General features: G+C 40.5%; 1 protein-coding gene across 1 annotated transcript in view; it reads left to right on the top strand.

Moving 5' to 3' along the window:
* Positions 1-22,040, top strand: part of LOC123663628 — a 41,415-nt gene that overhangs the window by 8,605 nt on the left and 10,770 nt on the right. Inside the window, exons 2-4 of the mRNA XM_045598297.1 lie at positions 2,564-2,569; positions 13,825-13,932; positions 15,366-15,462. Coding sequence (XP_045454253.1) covers positions 2,564-2,569; positions 13,825-13,932; positions 15,366-15,462 — 211 coding nt within the window. The remainder of the gene's footprint in view (positions 1-2,563; positions 2,570-13,824; positions 13,933-15,365; positions 15,463-22,040) is intronic.

Here is a 22,040-nt window from a genome sequence, read left to right on the forward strand (position 1 = left end):
TGAGAACGTCCTCCTTTTTTTGAAGTTGGTTATAAATAATAGCGCCGGTAGTTACGCCTGAAAAACCTCATCGCAATGCGGACCGTTCGAAGCAACATTGAGTGATAAGATCGTTTGACTAATGTATTCACGTTAACGAGTTCATTATCTCATATAAGTAAAGAAAGTATTTTATATTTTATATTTTAAATATTTTAACGATTAACATACACACACTGCTGTCTGTTCCTGACAACTTCATGCCCGTGTTAGGTAACGACGAACTGACATACTATTTTTTCTGTTAATGGACATGTAAATCAAAACATAATTGAGCTCACAACCCCTTTGTTATCACAGCAGTCTTACTGCAAACTGTGCCAATGGGTTATGTGAACATATGTTACGTTACATATTTTTACTTATTCAGTTACATATTTGTCCCTTCCTAAAAAAACAAATATTTTCAAAATTTGACTTCTACAATTCAATTATGAAATTTATTATGATAATAAAACAATAGTAAATGATATCAATTACGCTTCAGCCTGTAATATCCCACTACTGGCCACAGGCCCTACTATGAGTAAAGATCGCTATCAGGTGTACATGACAACAACCGGGACCGACGGCTTAACGTGCTCTCCGGGGCACGGTGGGGAGACCCACAAAGACTGCACAAACACCCAGACCGTGTTTTTATTCAGTAGGAGTCTGAATCCCTTCCGGGGCCCCCGCGCCGGAGGGTGTCCATGAGGATTTTCCCCACGCTAAAAATAAAAAAGGCGGACGTTTCGAGACCGACTAAGGGACGTCTTGAAAAAAGGCCAGGTCAAAAGTACCCTAAACCGAAGAGCATGTATGAAGGGAATAATGAAAGTGGACCAAGCGAAACAAGTATGTAAGGATCGTAGCAAGCGAAAAGAAGTGGTCTCTGCCTACCCTTACGGGAAAGAGGCGTGATTATAATTATGTCTGTATGTATATATTAATAAATTAAAACAAATATAATTTATAGTTTACATAATGACGATTCAACGGTGTTTTTGAAACCTACATGAATAAATTAATTTTGATTTTTATTTTGATTGCCTAGGGCCTAGGCATATTATTCAGTACAAAATTGTATTAATTATAAGGAAGTGTAGATACTAGCAGTAATGTAGCCTGCCATGCAAGACGTGAGTTAATTTATAATTTATTTTTATAACACTTAGGGCCTGTTTCATCTGTTGTGAATAAAGTTTATCCTGCACATAAGTTACGAATAGACTATAGCAGCAGGAGGTAGAATAGGACTGTTTCTAAGCAATTAATAAACTAACGCCGAGTTGCACGAAACAAAATTAAAATTTAAGTAGAGATTAACTACTTAAATTTCAAGTTCTTTTCGTGCAACTCGGCGTAAAAGTTTTAGATTCATATTTGCGAGTAGAAATTTCCCATAGATGTGTTGAAATTCGATGCCGCGATGGTAAAAAAGAATAATAATTCATAAATTTATCTCTTGTATATCATTATCTTTCAAATATCATTATCCATAGCCGGTGAAACAGGACCATACTGTTGATTTTCTTGTCAGATCTTATAAGCAAAAACTACTTTTTAAATCGGTGATAGGTTCACATTATTCACTATAATTAAATAATAAGTTATTGATTATAATCAATATGTCCTTTGAACCATTTTTAACCACGTAACTGTCGACTAACGGCTGGTCTTAATTACCTAAACTTTTACAAACAAGAGTTTTATTGTGACAGTCAGTCTATCTCATAAACGTCAATAACAACATTGTCGCGAAGCAAAGTAAGGTTAAAGATAGAAAGACTCCTTATCCTTTGTTAAAGTTTACCTTCGGAGTTTTGCACGCCTCCGAGGAAGCTGTTACTTCTACTAGGGTAGAAGTAGGACTTACTTTTAATCGACTATATTTTTATAACAATGCATTAAATACGCTTTAGTGTGCTTCAGAGAGTACGCAAGGACCGTCGATCCAGTTGGTTATTATAACGATGGTCACACGTGGTAGGGAAATTATCCGCCGACCCGCAGGCTGGTTGCATGCTGGCTGCTTCCGTTCATTTCAGAATCTCATGGGATTGACGCTTTTATCCTGCTCGTACGTCCATTCCTGATATTTTACTTTCATTCATCGTCTTTTACCCGATTAGGTTAGGTTAGAAGAAAGGCTAAAAGGATCTTGATTAAAGAAATTGGTGGTGAGATAGCAAGTATTTTTTTCTTAGAAAAAGGTACGGTAGTATGTATAGGTGGTATGAAATAGTATAAGTTACTCTGGCCTGGGTGTGATATATATAAAACTCGTGTCACGATGTTTGTCCGGACTAATTTCTGAAACTGTTTGACTGGTTTTAATGAAATTACTGCACAGATATGTAACTTTTTTCAACTTAAAATATTGTCAAAATATTTCATTTCGAAATACGAAATGAAAACTACGAATAAGGTGGTACGAAGTTCAACAGGTCAGCTAGTATTCATATAAAATATAAATGAATGTTTGTCTTTATGTCCTTTATAGAACCGTAAACTATGCATTTGATCATGTCACGATCTTCAGCAAAGTGTTGTGAATGAACCCACAAAGTTTTCTGAGTTGGTACAACCAAAAAAAAACTATCAACGTGCGCAGGGTAAAGCTAGTATAAAATATAAATAACAATATGTCATATTGTGGCGACACATTGCAGTGACGCGAACTGAAACGTCATAGTACTGACTCGAATGCAATATTTGATGAATCAGCTATTTTTAGAGATACTGGTTTATTTTTAGTCTGGCTCTCGATTAGTGTTCTTGTGTCATGCTGTCGTACTCAATGAGTCGCGTGCGCCATTTTGTATAGATAACGTTTCGCCATGACCCTCGCTGACACGCGGTATGCCTTCGCGACATTGTCAATTCAAACACTATTTTCAAACGACTTCAAAAAAGGTGACTGAATTTGACTGTAATTTTTTTTGTGTATCTATAACTTTTTACTGGGTGTACCGATTCTTTTTGAATCTTCATGATTCTCATTGAATTTGTGACATCAGACGAGTAGTTTTTGAGTTAATAATTTATATTGTATCATACATTTAACTTCCAATGATTTCGACACAGGCACTTCGGCCCTTGATTTCCGGCAGTCCCACTATCGCCGGTCGGGACTGGATGGGGACTGCGGAGGACCGAAATGCTTGCCACGAACTTGGGAAGGCCTATGTCCACCAGTGGACTGCGATAGGTTTAAATGATATAATGATAACCGGCTTAAAAAAAGGAGGAGATAGTCAATTCGATTTTAATGCGTGTTACCTCATTACCTCGTTACATTTGTTTACTGGTTATATACCGATTTTTGATTCTTTTTTTTTTATCGAAAGCAGGTGCTTGTCTTGTGCTCCAGTTTAAATTTGATCGAGATGTGACAAATACTTTTTGAGTTATCCTTAATAATCTTAGATATCCTATCCTGAATGATGTGTATTTGATTGACTGTTTTACCCACCACCTATGTTGTATTGTCGATGTAATTGAAGTCAGTTTTTTTACGTTTGGGAGCAAAATCCCAATTACTGTCTATGATTCTCCATTACCATTTCATGCCTTAAATTACCTACTAAGAAATGCTAAAAGCATTGCGGAAAACAAGTTCAACGTGAATAAATTATAGTTTAAAAAACTGAAAAACCACGCTTTTATAGCTAATCGAACTTAAAAGTAGAAAATAATTTTTAATTACAAAGAGTTAATAGTTTTAGCAGTAGAAGATCGAACAATCAATCATAATTACTTACTTCAGAATAAAATTTAATATTTTAATAAAAAAATAAAATTTAAGTTATTAAGAAAATAATTCAATTCAGAGTAAATAACGTGGGGTGAACCCACGAAACTTATAAACTTCAAAATGTTTTGGCAGTATTCCAATACTTCACACTGGTTATCGTAAAAAAACGCGCATTATTTTCGACCGAGTCAACTTTCAAGAAATCCTGTTACTAGTTTTTGATTTTATTTATGATTTTTTTTTTCGGAAAAGAATTATAACTATGAAAGAGTTATACGTAGGTCGTGTATTTTATACACAGCAAAAAACTAAATAAATCGTGTACGTGGCCGCGGAAAACAGTGAAACGTTACACGACGGAGGCGCTCATCGATCCCGATATGTCCCGGATATCCTCCCCGTGCCGACCCTGACCTCTCTGTGCGCATTTCCATTAAACCTCCATAAGCTGCAGTAATGCATTTCTTTATCACTTTGATAAAAGCTTGCGATAATAATTATAATTGAAACAGTTATGGGATGAGGTCGTTTGGATAAACTTATTGTGAGATAGAAGCACTTATTTATATGTCATCTTTAGCGGCTCCATCTGGCTCAGGTGCTTTCTGCACCTAGTTGAGGGAGTCGATCATAATGCGTAAAATATCTCGATGATACTGAAATAAATATTTTTTTCATTTTTTCATCATTTTCATCAAGCTGACTCAGCGAATTTCGTGCCAAATTCAAATTGGACCACAACACAAGCATCAACTTTCGATTATAAATCATTCAAATCGGCACATCGAGTAAAAAGCTATGCGGTATGGATAGACTTGGTCGAAGAAAAATCAAGTAAATACGTATTATTAGATATATCTCGAAAAATACTTATCAGCTCTAAATTATATTTAAATGGGACCACATGACGCGCACTATCTTTCGCTCACCCATTCAAAGTACTGAGGTAACCATACAATTTTTACAAAATACTGTCGAATTGAGAACCTCCTCCTTTTTAGATGTCGGTTAAAAAAAATTTCATTGGTCCAGCCGCTCTCGAGTCTTGCGCTTAGCAACACATTTTGCGATTCAATTTTTATCTATATAATGAGCGCATTATCTTTTAATGATTGAGATATTTAAAGCACTTCACAATAATAATGTTGGGGACGTAAATGTGAAATTTTTTCAGTATCAATCAAGAAGAGTGCGGCAATTTTAACAAATTCCTGCTTATTAACCATTAACATATATTAATGGTAATTAGTATTTTAATATATTTTTAAATGTTATATATGACTTTCATTTTACCTTTTCAAATTATTATAGACGTATAATCACATATATTAATATGCCAATGTTAAGATATTTGCCTTCCTTTTTCAAAAAAACTTCACAATTACTCCACATAATTTATATATCATTTTATAGATTGCTTGCTCTACCGGCAGCGGCATCCACAGCAAAATTATTATTGCTTTTGTTTTTGTAAATTAATTAATTATTAAAATTATTAGGGCGTATTATTCGCACGGGCATTGCTAGAATATATTTGATAAGAGATAATAATATTTGAGTAATTAAATACGTGTTTTGCGTTTATAAGTATTGTTGTGAACTACCTAAATGTATGTCGCGATTTTTATCTTTTTATTCCAAGTAGTACGTGTTAGGCACGTCACTCGATATGACTGATGTTTTATTTTTATTTCACGGATTCATTGGAACGGACTATGCTTAAGGTCTCTCAAAATATAGGATCAGAAATGAGACTATCCGCAGCCGCTATCGCCGGTGGGGACTGGATGGGGACTGCAGAGAATGCTTGGTACGAACATGGGGAGGCCTAGTATTGCAGTAGTTCACGAAATCATATTGTTTTATCTCTGAAACCAAACAGAAGCAATGTGCTGTGTTTTAGTGTTTAGTGAACTATAAGAAAACAATAGGAGATTCAATAAAACTTTGGGAGAGATACGAGGATTACAGATCAGAGCATCATGGTTCGTTCTGGAGCCCCGAGCAAGCCTTGGTATTACATTATGAACCCTTGTTACTGTCTTTACCAAAGTAACTGTCATAATTCTAATTTATTGAAAGTTCTACTTCATACTAATGTAACGCAGTGGAGTAACGTATTAGATTAAGCTCCGATTCTTCTCATACATGGATAAAGACAGCGATCGTAATGGTGTTGGCGTCGGTCACGGTTGAAAGGCAAACAGTATCGAGGTCCCAACGTAGGCGTCATTATGTTAGGGAAATCCTGATGCCTGATGTATTAAGTCTTAAAATCCGCCTTTGAACTCACAACCCCCTGACAAAGCCAATGTCCAACTTTAAATAGTGAGTCTCGTCGGACCCAATTCCGAAATATCTTATTACTAGTACTTGGTATGCGGATTATTCGTTGTAATGCTTTTGCACTTCGATTGGCAATGGCTAGTAACTCCTTCGAAGACAACTTTGTGGGTTCTTCTTGATCCCGGTATTGTTTGATAAAACCATTATTAATATTTTGATACACGTGAAATGTTACTATGTTTTTGTGGATATTGATTTAAAACAAAATTCATGTTAATTGTAAGGAATGTAGAAAATTTTGACAAAATTGCAAAGATGTTCAGTTTTAACGAAGAAACCGAAAAGGAAACATCGAGACTCGAGACAGTTTGTCGCGTAAATATACGGGTATTTGGCTCGCGGCCATACTCCTACAGCTAAGACTGCACGCCTTTCTGTTACTGTGATACGAAAAGTTAACCTGTAATATAAAAAATTCAATACACGTAAAAACAAGGGGAGGGTATATTATATTGTTGTGAGTAAGGATTAATCCTTCCAAAGACCTCAAAATATCTGTTACACAAAATCCTTTTTAACAACAAAACAATAAATAAAATAGGACTATACGCTTATGAATTACAAATAATATAAATATAATAATATATTTAAAAAAATCCTTCAGTTCATAGTGTCCTAGCTCAGAATACGAACTCAAATCATGCCAGGTTTAATGTAAAACTTTTTGGTAGTTTAAGCGTGACGGGTGGCCAAAATACAGACGACAGACAAAAAATGAAAATTTACAGTTTTAGCTACAGACATTGAGGTTTTTTCTTTGCATTCACTGGTCACCCGACGCTGTTATGTGGCAGGTTCAACATCCTAGAAGAGTGCCACGTATACACAAGGTATCATGCCAAAATAATTTTCCGATTATATATCTATTTATTTAATAAAGGCATACCTACTATGTACATAAATCAACTTTATACATTTAAACAGTACCACCTCGTTATAAAATTATGCACTTAAATTAAAGGTTTGCACAACATTGTTATAATGCGACTGTAATCAGACAGTAATCGTGTTTGTGTAATCTCCTACAAGATAACAATAACCCGAAATTGGTAAAAATTTTAAAAGAAAATGGGATTTCGAGTCTACTCCGCTAACATTTCAGAGGACTGACTCCATAGATTCCTTTGACGGATGCGTCAAAGAGGACATTATTTTCGTCATCATCATCATACAATAATTAGTATTCCTGAATACTCGGTACATTTTAAAATTATGCATTTGCATTTAGTTCTTTTTGGTATACTCGTTTATTGATTGATATTTAAATATAGAAAGAAAAAGAGGTATTTGTTTAGGATAATCACATAAGCCGCAGACGTTAAAATTACACACGGTCTCGTAACTAAATATATAAACAAAAAAATAGTGTATTTCGATACAACCAAACAAAAAATTTTAAATATACGAGAGTCTGTAACACAAATTATATCTACTTAAAAAGAAAAAAAATGAATTATTAATAAAACTAACGTTTGTTTTTCTACTTAAATTAATTATTATATTTGATTTATTAGATAAATAAATTGTCAACTGTAGGATATGTCCGTGGAACCTTGATTGTAATGATTCAGCATCCAATCGACCGAAACAAAATTGCGAAATTAGTTACGCGTCTGTTGCAGGCTTTGCTTTAATAAGCGTTTTCTATAGACATTGAACCTATTGACCCAATTACTTCTCGCTGTGTTTTCGTTTTCGATGTATTTGTACAAGGCGTGCCAATTTATATAAATAAATAAAAAATAAACGTCTCAAACTCAACGCCCCACATTAGGATAACTCCTATGTCAGGATCACACAGGATCTCACTCGCAACCGCCAGCGCTACTGCCATAAACCAGTGCTGTGACCGTTGCGCTAACGCATATATATATTTAATATCTAAATCTATCTATATTTAATAAAAGTGAATCGCTGAAATGCATATAAGCGCCCAAGTTACGTACGGCTGCACTAATTAGAAAATCTTTTTTTTTCGTGTATTTTACTTTCGCATCTCATGTAACAGTTTCGTTAGTACTGTCGTTGTAATTGCAATGCAATGGTACGTCGTAATGCGATGGTTTGTTAATTCTCTTAGACATTCTTATATACAAAACGAAATACACTCGACGCTAGGGCGGCGGTTAATATTAGTTTACATAACTGCTATAATATCATTAGTTGTTACATTGTTATGTATATGTAAAAATATATGCTTAAGTATTTAGGTTTTTTAAGTCAAAGTTATGGTTCCAAATGATTTCTTGTGTGGGGTGCGGGGTAGCCTTAAAATCTTGAATTACTAATGATTGATGACACAGTTTTCCTATACTATTGCCAAAATAACTTGATGCATATTATTCGGTTTCATGCAAGATATTATAAAATTTATAACGATAGACGGTTTTTTGAAAAGAGTAACTTCGAAGTTTGTCGCCTGTTCTTTATAAAAATAAAACTCACGATTACGATTTAGCCTATAACATCCCATTGCTGGGCATTTGGCTCTTTGTACATGTAGGAGAAGGATTAGTCAGTGTTGCGGCCGCGGCACTGGCTATTCGGCTGAAACAAACACAATACTCAATAACAAACGTCCAAACTATAGTCTACTAGTACCCTCGGCACGAGTAAATCCTAAAGGGTCCTGGTGTTTATTTAAATAAAAATGGAATAACTAAAAAACCGAATAATTTGATTGTACCTACATTACCATGTAGCCAGCGCTCTAAAACTTCGAATAGTATGTTATCGACAACTTTTTATTTACGACAGTTCATTATCTTATCGCTCACTTCATAACCGTTACCTATATCGAACACTCCAGAGTAAGCGAAACTTTATTAGCATCAAATCCGCATAGATATACTTATTTTATTCGCTTGTTTGTAAATATAATACAACTAGTTGCCTGCCCCGACCTTGAATTGGTACGCTGTATTGATCTCAGCAACAGCAGTGATTGAAGATTTTTATCGACTACAGTAGTAAACAAGCCTGATGGTAAGCGGATACCGTAGCCTACGCCTTTAACACCAGAAGTATCGTACCAACCCCCCAAACTTGACTATTTCCAGGAGCTCTGGCCACCTTATTCACCACAGGAACACAATACTGCTTGAGAGCAATATTATTTAGCTGATCTCCTGTAAGATTTAGGTACACCCCTAGCAGGGTTTCTACAGAGTTTAATAATAATAATAAATAGATAATATTTTGAACAGGATATTTTCATCCTTACCTCAATAATATTTTCGAGCGCATTTTTTCATTCGGCTGTAACTCATAAGACATTCGTTTAAATTATATAGTGTAAACTAGCTGACCTAGCAAACGTTGTTCTGCCGCTAAACGCTATTAAAAATAGGGGTTGGTGATAGAAGGGTGAAAATTTATGGTTGTGTGTATTTTGCAATGCCAAATCATAATAAAATAAAAATATAAAATTTGGTCCAAAATTATAAAAAATATTTAGGGGTGGACTACCCTTAACATTTAGGGGGATGAAAAATAGATGTTGTTCGATTCTCAGACCTACCCAATATGCACACAAAATTTTATGAGAATCGGTTAAGCTGTTTCGGAGGAGGTTAACTACAAACACCGCGACACGAGAATTTTATATATTAGATTAGTATTATAATCTACACCAAGATATGTGATCTCGCGGATTTTGTTGTATACCTAGGAAATAGGAATAATTCCACCACCATACATTGTTTTGATATAATTATATCAAAGGGTTTTGCGTAGTATATACAACGTTCCGTCCTTTCGTTTAGGGATACCAGCAATTGTCATCACCATTGATAGACTGGTAGAGATCTCTTCTAGACATAAGTTCGCTCTTACCAACTTTCTTTGTAATTATGAGTTTTACTTGTTTCTTTTTTCTTTAATTGCAATAAAGAATATATATGTATATACCATAGCCAAAATTATACGTGAAAAAAATGAAGCAGTAGTAAGTACAGCTCATTACTACATAACTTTAAAACTAAAACAAAACACATTTGAAAATAATCGAGAAGACGTGGGTAGAGTCTATAAATAACCTACTTATCTGTAAAACTCAGGTGACTGGGTCATTGACACGTCACTAACGTATGCACGATAGCTATTTTATAAATAATGATTTTTTTATTATTATTAAAGCTTTAGGGCAAGTAAATTGCTTATTTAGGTTATGATATCAGTTCTGATGTGGCAGTTAATAGACCTATAAATATGTATAAGGACCATGAGAAAACGTAAAAAAAAAATTATATTAAAGAAAATATGTTAGACGTTATTACAGCGTGTGGTTAAGACCCTTGGGTTTTCATAAATTATCGTATTAATTATGTATTTTACGTGCGATTAAATAGGTCTCCTTTAATTAAGATATTTGTTAATTGTTTTCGTTACCTACACAATATATTTAAAATTTTATAATTAGTTTCGATTTCTGAAGTTTAGATGACTAACATCAAGACTTACGCCCGGTTTCTACATAAAAATGATTCGTTTCTAACCGATTTCAAAATAATGGTGTTAGCTCTTAAAAAAAATACCCGATTTCGTTTAAAAATAGAATCAACAAAATCGGTACATACAGTATAAAGTTATGAGGTAGGTCGACAAAAAAGTAGTAATATACATGTAACAATGTACTGTAAATAAAATAAATAAATACAATAATAAATAAATACAGTCGAATCGGGAACCTCCTCCATTTTTTTAAGTTGATTACCCAGTAAAAGTTCGTACGCCGTGTTCCAATTTTTTATTTTATTCAGACGATATTTTTTCGTCCTTCATTTTTTATTTAAATATTAGATAATTCAATAAGACTAATTTTAATGAAAATTATCCCTTGATCCATTAAACCGCTCACGCCGCAAGGAGTTTTTCAGCTCACTCCACGACCGCTCCACCTCCATTAGCCTGTTTTCCGCCCGATGTCATTTAATATTATTAGCATATGCTTTATTAAAAATTACTAAGATTTATATATATATATATATATATATATATATATATATATATAAATCTTAGAATATATACTTAAGAATGAAACGGCAAAAAAGTACGCTAATGTTACAAAAGAAATGATTAATATATATTTATCAATGTGCGAACTATGCCAAAGGAAGAAAAGCATGAAAAGGATGGGTCAGGTTTAGAAACCGATCCTGCACACTGAAATGAACAGCCGCTGCCAAGTCGATCTGATTGACATGCAGTCGCAAGAAGATCGCGGGCATAAATTTATTATGGTTTATCAGGATCATTTGACTAAATTTATTCACATCTATCGAGTTAATAGTGCTTTTGACTGACGCTTTTTTGCAGTTAAAACTACTTTTGACGGAGAGCGTCAGTCAAAAGTATTTTTAACCGCGAATTTGCAGTCAAAAGTACTAATAACCAATAATTTTCAGTCAAAACCACTTTTGACCAACTTGTCCAGTCAAAAGTACTTTTGACTGATTTCGCTTGTCAATAGTACTTTTGACTGGTTAAGAGTTCTGACTGCAACATATATATATATATATATATATATATATATATATATATATATTTTATTAGTTACTAGCCGACCCGTGCAAAGTAGGTAGGTACCAATGCTACAGTATAAAAGCTGTATATATCCTTAATTATATTACGCTGTATATTTTATTCAACACATAGTTAATTGTTTTGTTGAAATACAAAACTGTTATGTAATATTAACACCAGCCGGCCTAGCATGCATACAACGAGATATCTCTTGACGAGAGAGAGAGATAATGTCTACATCGAGTATTTTCTCGATTACCCTAACATGCGCACTACGAGAGACAAAATTCTCTTCCGAAGACTTCGCCTTGTCGAGTAGAGAAACATTATCAACCATAATCACAACTGAATATCATTCTTATTTCTTATGTCGTAAAGTTGAATTTACAAGGTTATTGACCAATTTCAAACGAGTGACACATGTTTTATTTAACAATGTTCTCGGCCTTTTGGCTAAGATAAAAAGTGTATATCTAATTTAAAAAATCTAATATGGAAAATAAAACGGCGTAAGTAAATGAATTTAATTATATATGTAAAACAATATGTTCGGGTTGTGCTTTATATCTTGTCGCACATTAGATAATTGTAATTCTATCACGCATTGTTTGTTTGTTTTTTTTTTTTTTTTTTTTTAATTTTTAAAATTTTTTGAATTTTTGAATTTTTTTTTTTGATTATTGATTTTACTTTTATTCTATTTAATTTTATTTTTAGTTATTGATTTTTTTAATATAATTTTGTTTTGTTTTTTATTCTGAATGTTGTCTTGTCTTGTTGTACTAACCCAATATGGACTTATACTTTGGTCTGAAATAAAGTATTATTATTATTATTATTAAAATTAAAATAGGCACCCGGTTTTATTTATTTTTTATTTATCGTCTTTCTCGTCGATAATATTGAAGACGAGAAGTTTCTCTTCCTAAAACGACAAAATTCGACAAAATTACGATGTCATGTTAGCTTCCGTAGAGATAAATATCACAGATCACTAAAATTTAATGATTATCTCTTCTTGACGTAACGAGAAGAGTATCGCGTGCACGCATGTTAGCTACTGTAGACATAGAGAGATAATACGAGAAAAGGGGTAGACAAAATTTTGTCGTGGCGCGCATGCTAGGCCTGCAGCACTAAACAAAATTGTTTCAAACTAAAAAAAAAAATTGTCCGGACTCTGTCACGGTTACAGATAATTATTTATACCGAGTAGGTATCCCATAGTTTCGGTTACAGTTATCCTTACTTCGTCTACCTTACCTTCTAAACTAGTAACCCGTCTTGAAGAACAAAGAAAAATAAACATATTTAACATACAATACAAATACATAACAAATAAACTCTTTTTTTTTTGTCTTTTGTGATTGAATTATGATAATGTTAAGTTTTTATTTTATAAGTATGAATATGGAAGAGCGGGACATCCTGACACAGGCAAAACACTTACTTAAAAGGATGTCCCAACAACGGTATCATGTATGTAAACGTTTTTTTTTAAATAAGTTTTTTTTTAATACGTTGATTTATTGACAATTTGTATGTACGTCGTACGTACATACAAATCGTCAGTTCCTAAGGATAAACTTAATACTTGTGTTATAGGTAACAGCCCACCAATATAGACAATACATATACAAATAATTACATATTTTATTACACCGTAGCCCATGCGGGAATCGAACCACTAACCGGAAATCGAATCGCGTGTTCCGCTGGTTGTGGGTTTGATTTCCTCCTGAAAGCGGTTTGAAATGAGAGTCGCAGCACACTGCACCATCGAGTTAGTCAATTGTTAAAACTTGGTTAATGGTTTTCCACGTGTAACACAACGGAGACATGTTATGTATGTCCATGTTATATTTAGTGGTCAAGTTAGGGATCATATTATACATTTTTTTCTTAAATTGTTTAGACCGCCATTTTACGCTCCGGAGTTACGTATCAGAAAACGTTAATATTAGTTTGTATGATGTAAATAGTGAAGAAGAGAAGTAGGCAAAAAATCATAAGGATAACTAGGGTTAACTAATGAAGATAAAAATTAAACAAAGTACAAATGAGAAACATAGGTCCTTTATATTAAATCGGCTAATGTAAAAACTATAAATATTTTTTTTTGTAAACCATATGAATAGAATAGTATTAAATATATATTTTTGTAACATTATTTGCAGAATAAACACGTGGAGGCACTCGACGACGGTCAACTGCGCGCGCTGCTTGATGAGGCTATCACCTACAAGTGTCCCAAAGACCGCGAGGGCAAGAGCAACCTGTTCAAGGTATTAAGTTAATTTGATAGATTGATTGATTCGGCTCGTAACTCAAATCGTTTTTGTACTTATTATCTCAATTTCAATTTAACAAAGATAAATAATAAATACTGGCTGGGCCCCGCGGTTTCACCTGCGTTGATTTAAGGAAAAAAATGGCCTTCTCCTTCTTAAAACATACCCAACCTACCTTTTTAAATAGTTAAAGTTTTTTATTTGTGGATGCCGGTAGTCGGTAGAGCAAGCAATTATCTATAAAATGATATATGAATTATGTGGAGTTATTGCGACGTTTTTTATAACAAGGTAGGCAAAATCTTAACCATAGCGTTTTAATATATATGATAGATTCTGCTGAAGAGAATATCCAAGGAAGTCAATAATTACTAGTTTACTACGTTAATTCTTACGTGGTAGGTATAAATTCGATTAATTTTTTGATTATTTCGCGTGAATCCTACCTACGTGTTGCCAAGAGGTGTCAATCTTATATAAAATAATATATATTTCCGTTAGCTTTCCTGAAATGTGTCTATTTTTAACCGACTTCCAAAAAAAGGAGGAGGTTCTCAATTCGACTGCATTTTTTTTTTTTATGTATGTTACATCAGAACTTTTGACCGGGTGGACCGATTTCGACAAATTTTGTTTTAATCGAAAGGTGGTGTGTGTCAATTGGTCCCATTTAAATTTATTTGAGATCTAACAACTACTTTTCGAGTTATATCTAATAATGCGTTTTTACTTGACGCTTTTTTCGTCGACTTACGTTGTATTATACCGCATAACTTTCTACTGGATGTACCGATTTTGATAATTCTTTTTTTTGTTAGAAAGAAGATATCCTTAGTTTGGTACCATTATAAGGAAACCAGGATCTGATGATAGGACCCAAAGAAATCGAGGGAAACTCTCGAAAATCCGCATAACTTTTTACTGTGTGTACCGATTTTGATGATTTTTAATTTAATCGAAAGCAGATGTTCATCATGTGGCCACATTTAAATTTCATCGAGATCTGATTACAACTTTTGGAGTAATCTTTGATAATGCGTATTTACTTGACTATTTTTTCGTCTACCTACGTTGTATTATTTGTCGATATAATTGAAGTCGGTTTTTCTTCGTTTGCCTGCAAACACAATTATTATAATATGATTCACTAGACGTTCGTCGCGGTATAGAAAGGAGAGAGAGAAATGGCTCTTCCTGACAGGCCTGCGGGCCTGTCCGGGTACGGGCTTTTTAGGCATAGCCTCTCCACCCGGCTGTCATCACCGAGGGACTACGCCCTTGGGATCTGTGTTTTGACCCGATGGGTCAGGGCCATACCTACTTAAAGTAGGCTATGGCCTGATAGAAGTTTATTAAGGAAAATCTTGTCTGTTTGGAGTTCGAGGGGACACCGCGAATATATATAGAGGGGAATGCGGTGATTGCAGGAGCTGCTGGAGGAGGTAGAGCAGGACGAGCAGGCGTCCGAGGCGGCGGCGCGGGGGCTGGGCGCGGCGCGGGGCGCGCGGCGGGGCCGGGCGCGCCGCGAGCACCACTCCAGCCTGCAGGTGCGTACCGCCTCACCGCGCCTCACCGCTGGGGAGCCGTTTTACATGGCTCCGATCTTCTGTAAGGTTGGGGTACTTTTCCTGGCTGCCCCAAATTTCGAGCAGAGTATTTCCTGTTAAGCCTCACTTCAATTAATATCTCATCTTCTCATCTTCTAATGTTATATTCTTAGGGACCGAACTTTCCACTGCCAATACCCATATTTTATTATATACATACATATATATTTTAACTGAGGTAGGGCACAGCAGGAATTTCCTGCTCAAAATATGGAGCAGCCCGACTGGGGTAGTACCTCGACCTTACAGGAGATCACAGCAAAATAATACTGTTTTCAAGCAGTATTGTGTTCCTGTTGGTGAGTAAGGTGACCAGAGCTCCTAGGGGGATTGGGGATTAAGGAACAGACGACCGTGTGTGTATTGTGTTGATATTGATTATTATTATTGATGTTAAAAGAGAAACCGCTGATTATCGCACTGATTCTTCTATACTCGTATTGTTACGGCCCTAGCCAGTCCAGCAGAGCCTCAGAGGTCGGGGCCCATCAGCGACCTCCCGGCGGACTGCCTAGGGTCGGGTACGGAATACCAATGGCAATCGGGATATGCGGCGTGAGCAATCAAATACACAAAAAAAAAGAGGGTTGAAAATAGTAATGAAATTGAACTCACCGTCGAAGAGCAGCTAGGGTCTATTGAGGTCGAAGATCGCCAGGGAAAGTGTGTAGGTCGTGTGGTGTAGTGTGACGTTGGGTGTAAGTAGGTGTCCTGACGGTCCCCGAAAGGGAGGCCCCAGGCCCCCAGACTTCGACAGCGAGTAGACAACCCCGGTCACAGAATTAATTATAAGAAAAACACAAGCAGTTACAGTCACAAGCACAACAACAAATATTTACAGTTAATTTATAAGCACAGCAATTAAAAAGTAGCAGTAAAAAGTAAGTAGTTAATAAACCACGAGGCACGCGCAAAACAATAGTTCTAACAAAGCGAACCGGCCCGCCGTCAAGAAGCGATACAGCCACACCGTGCCGAGCGAATTCGAGACTGTTCGAAGCTAAGCGGCGCGGGCGGCGGCGACGGCGGGGGGCCGTGCCACCTGGCGATATCACCGATGAAGCCCATACAGAAAAAAGCGTCGCTAACGCAGCGAAATGGTATTACAAAATCATAAGTAATAAATGACAGAGCCACGGTTAAACTAAACCCTAAGGCAATCGCTCTAAGGCGCGATTTGGCCTAAACAATCCCCCGTCCCGGACAGAATGGCATTATGTCCGCGAGCAAATTGGTAAACGAGACAGAGTCGCGACGGCGCGTTGCAAGACCGAATCTCCGACCAAGACCTCGGCAACCCTGGGCACGCCATCCGATCCATATGATAGCTTAACGATGCGACCGCGGCGCCAGTACAATGGCAGAGCGTTGGGTTCTTTGACCAACACGAGATCTCCAACCTGAGGGGGGTCCGTCTTGTCAGACCACTTAACGCGCTGCTGCAAAAGATGTAGGTACTCCAGGGACCATCGATGCCAAAAACTCTGGGTCATCTGTTGCAGCAGGTCAAATCTACTAAGACGCGAGGACTTTACGTCCTTAAACGGGTATTCAGGCAGGGCGTTAAGTGGCTGGCCAATCAGGAAGTGACCAGGGGTTAGGACCTCCAAATCATTTGGATCGGACGATAGGGGGCCAAGGGGCCGAGAGTTGAGTACCGCCTCAATCTTGCAGAATACAGTAGCAAGCTCCTCAAAAGTCAGAATAGTTTCGCCAATAACGCGACGGAGATGCGTTTTTGCAACTTTAACTACCGCCTCAAAAATACCGCCCCAGTGCGGGCAGGCAGGAGGGTCGAACTTCCACTGGATGCCCCGCTTTGACATCTCAGTACCTAAATAAGTCTTGTTGCTAGACAGGAAGTCCACAACTTCGTTCAGATATCTATCCGTGCCCTTATAATTGGTTCCGCAGTCGGATCGGATCAGGTCAGGGACCCCACGGCGAGACACAAAGCGGCTTAGTGTGGCCACAAAGGCCTCAGTGCTGAGGGCACTTACAAGTTCCAGATGAACGGCCTTAGTGGAGAGGCATACGAACACGCACAGGTAGGCTTTATGTGATCGCGCGTTACGAAGGTGGGACGACTTGACTAGGAAAGGGCCAGCAAAATCAGTTCCGACTCCAGCGAATGGTCGGATGGCAGTGACGCGATCGGCTGGCAAGTCGCCCATCATAGGGTGAGAAATGGCGGCCTTCAGTTTGTAGCACGGGATACATTTAAAGATGACGCTCCGGATGGTGCGTCGGCCTGCCAAAATCCAAAACTCCCGCTGCAAAATGGCTGAAAGGGCATTGCAGCCAGCGTGAGCATTCTTAAGGTGATGGTAAGTGACCAACAACCGAACAAAAGGGCCATCTTTAGGGAGCAATAACGGATGTCGAGCCCCGTAGGGCAATTGGGAATTTCTCAGACGTCCACCCACGCGCAACATCCCGGCGTCGTCCAGAAAGGGGTTCAGACGGCCCAAGGCGCCCTTGACAACGGAGCCCCGCCTTAGAGTTTCAATAACGGGCTCAAAGTGCTCGGATTGAACCATACGGGTCCAATACATTAAGGCTTCGTGACGCTCGCCAGGGGACAAAACCGAATCAGAGATTCGGGTGGATGGGTCTCTCGAATTGCGGACGAATCGACGCATCCAAGCAGTCACTCCTAAAAGTTTATCGAGGGAGCTGTAGCGCTCTAGCAGGGAGAAATCCTGAGTGGGCTTATCCTTGGCCACTCCTACTCGAGCTCGTAGGCCAGGCAATTCAAGTGGTTCAGATAATTTATTTTGGGGCCAGACTGAAGGAGACTCAGTCAACCAATTGGGTTCCCACCACAGCGGGTGGTCGATCAAAGAGGGGGCTTCGCAGCCGCGAGAAGCGCAGTCTGCCGGGTTTAATTCCCCCGGTACATGTCTCCAGTTTAGAGACGTCTCTGAGTTCTGGATTTGCGACACGCGATTCGCGACAAAAACTTCCAGGTTGTGAGGGGAAGCTCTGAGCCAACAAAGTACGATCTCACTGTCCGACCAAGCATAGACGTCCGTAATGTCGATTACGGAGTTCAGAGACGAGTGGACGTGGTTGAGAAGTCGCGTGAGAAGAGCGGCTCCGGACAGCTCCAATTTGGGGATCGTCAGGCGGGACCTTATGGGAGCAACCTTGCTCTTGGCAAGTACGAGATGGACCGCGGTCTGGCCAGACGAGCTTACAGTCCGCAAGTACACCACAGCTGCATAGCCCTTCTCAGAGGCGTCGCAGAATCCATGCAGGGTAGCCCGGCATCTCCCTGGAGGAAGGAAGCACCTTGGCATTGAGACTCGGTTGATGTCCGGGAGGGAGGACACAATAGAGAGCCACTCTCGCAAGAGAGCACCATTAAGAGGCTCGTCCCAGCCCAGCCCGGCTAGCCAGAGCTTTTGAAGAAAGCATTTGGCCAAGAAAATGACCGGAGTGATCCATCCATTTGGATCGAAGGTGCGAGCTACTGTGGACAGTACGGAACGCTTGGTCCATGTTTTAGGAGAGGGATCGAGTTCAACTCGATACGTGAAGGAATCTTGGACAGGCTGGTACTGGATACCCAGCACAGTCAGCAAATTAGGATTGTCGGGGTGCTCAAAAAGATGAGGATCCTGTTGATCCTCTCCCGGTAGATCTTTCAAAAGATGAGGGGAATTCGATAGCCATTTGCGTAACTCATAACCGCCGGACTTCAGGATGGCAATCAATTCGTCCCGCAATACGAGAGCTTCCTCGACAGATGAGGCTCCAGTGCAGATGTCGTCCATGTAGACAGAAGTTTCCAGGATAGAAGCCCCCCGAGCGTAGTGTAGACGCTCCCTCTCGGCGAGCTCAAGTAGGGTTCGCATGGCGATATACGGGCTGGACCGGAGTCCATAAGTGGTAGTGTTCAGCTCAAACACACGTATCGGGTCGCTGGGATTCTCGCGCCACAAAATGAGCTGGTATCGACGGTCATCGCGATGGACCACAGATTGGCGGAACATCATTCGAATGTCGGCTACAAAGACCACCTGGTGCCGACGGAAGTGGGTCAAGATGTCGGATATGTCCTTTATCAGTTTAGGGCCAGAGTGGAGACATTGGTTCAGGGACACGCCATTGGACGTGGCGGCGGAGCCGTCGAATACCACGCGAATTTTGCTCTCCGGGGTCCGCAAGACCGCATGGTGAGGGAGGAAGTAGTGCTCCTGTGAGCGCCAATCGAAGTTGGAAGGGGACATGTGACCCAGCTCTTGGTATTCGCGCATGAAGGCGACATATTTGTCGCGAAAGGCTGGGTCGCGCCGCATGCGGCGCTCCATGGACAGAAGCCTCTTTTCGGCCAGGGTACGAGATTGGCCCAAAGAGGGCCGTGGGTTGAGAAAAGGTAGACGAGTGACAAAGCGACCGTCGACACGACGGCCGGTATTGTTCTGATAGAACAACTCGCACTCACGGTCAAGAGGGTTGGCTCGAGCCGCGTGTGGCGGCTCCTCGATTTCCCAGAACCGCTGGACTACGTCCGAGAGGGACACGCCTACAAGAGAGAGCGCATCGGCAGTTTGAGAAGGTGGAGACCATAGAACCGGGCCAAAGAAGGTGTACCCAAATACAGTGGACAGGGCCGACAGCCCATTGGGCTGTAGGGCTCGTATCTCGCCCAACGCAATAAGTCCCAGCGCGTCAGCACCCAGCAACAAATCGATAGGGCCCGGTTGGTACCACTGCGGGTCTGCCGGTTTCAATCCCGACGCACAACGAACAGCGCTGTCATTCAAGGGGACGGTAGGGAGAGAACCTACTATGTCATCGAGGACATTTACCCTAACTAGTATGCGAAGAGGTTCGCTAGCAGGACCAAATACTAATTCAGCTCTTCCCCTAGGAGCAGGAGGCTCCACGCCTCCGATGCCTACCATTCGACGTGATTCAGAGCTCCAGGGGAGCCCTAGTCTTCCCACCAACCAAGTAGAGGCAACACAACGTTGTGAACCCGAGTCCAATAAGGCGCGAACTGTTAGACAGTCGCCCCTCGGGTTGTACACCTGCACTGAGGCCGTCGGCAAAAGGACAGTTTGACAGACGGACTGTTGACGGCTTAAAGGCTCAGTGGAGGTGGCCGTGGTGGGAGCTAGGGCGGCAGCTACCTAGTCGGAGCTGCCTCCATCGTGCCAGTCCTCGCGCCGGGGGTCCTCGTAGCGGCAGTCAGGCGGCAGCTCGACTACCGGCGGCGAGGTAGCACTGAGCGGATAGGCCCGGAACTCGGTGGGCCCCGGCCTCGCGGACCGGGACAGGTAAGAAGTCCTAGGGACCTGGTAAGGCCGCTGACCCCGACCAAGGGGGGGAGGGTGGCGCTCCAGTCGTGGCCACTCAGCTAAGGGGGGAGACAGCGGTCTTGACGACCGCTGAGTGGCTGCAAACTCTCTCTCAACAAGCTGAGGGGGGGTGCAGACCCCCCCGCCCCTGGAAGGGTGACCCCCCAACTGATCAGGGGAATGTCCCTTGTTCGGGCCTGGGGGGCTGTAGTTGGTGGGCGAGCGAGGAGCGTCATGCGCCGGAAGGTGCTGACGAGCGCCCCCGCCCGTGGCGGAGGCGCGGTCGGCAGGGACGCGAGGGGGAGCGCTGATCGGGCCCAGGCATAAGACCTCATGGTGGGGACCCGAGCAGTGCGGACAGGGCTGCTGGTGCGGACAGTCTCTCTGAAGGTGCCGCTCCAAACAGGAAAAGCACCAGCGGCGTTCCCGAGCTATGGTCCGCCTCGCCTTTGCGGGCTTAGCCCACAGCTTCGGGCAAGCCACGGATCGGTGCTCCGACCCGCGGCAGTAGTTGCACGGAGGAGCCTCCCTGGCCACTAGGCCGGTATACGTAGGGAGAGGGCGGCGGCCTCCGGAAGAAGCTCCAGTAGGCTTCCGCGGAGTCGGCGGTGACCTCCCCGGCGGGTTCCGCCTTTCAGGTGCCCTGGAGGTGTCGGCGGCGCCCGCCGCGTTTGTGACCTGCCTGCACTGTTGCTCGAGGAAGAGCAGCAGATCTTTAAAGGACGGAATGTGGTCGGCTCCGTCCCCGCCATACCTCTCCTCAAAGTGGATCCGCAGATCGAGGGGTAGGCGGGACAGTACCAGGTGGAGCAACAAAAACGATCCCCCGGCCCCTTCGTCGACCGGAAGCTCCAGACGCCTTAGAGAGTTACACGCGACCACGACAGGGTTGATAATGTCCTGACGTAGTCTCGCCTTGTCCTTAAGTAGCGGGAGGTTGAGGAGTTGTCGAGCATATTCGTCCGCCAGTAGCCGGGTATTTGCGTACCTCCTCTCGAGGAGGTCTCTTGCGATCAAGTAGGAGTCGTCGGCCAACCTCAAGTGACCAACGACCGCAAGGGCCTCTCCTTCAAGGGAAGAGAGTAGGTACGCCATTTTTTGAGCGAGGGACAAGTCCCCTCGGGCGTGGACTAGGCTATCAAAAAGGCCTATGAAGGCCAGCCATTCCCCAAGAGTACCCGAGAAC

Source organism: Melitaea cinxia, chromosome 20, assembly GCF_905220565.1.
Source record: "Melitaea cinxia chromosome 20, ilMelCinx1.1, whole genome shotgun sequence".
Classification (NCBI taxonomy): domain Eukaryota; kingdom Metazoa; phylum Arthropoda; class Insecta; order Lepidoptera; family Nymphalidae; genus Melitaea; species Melitaea cinxia.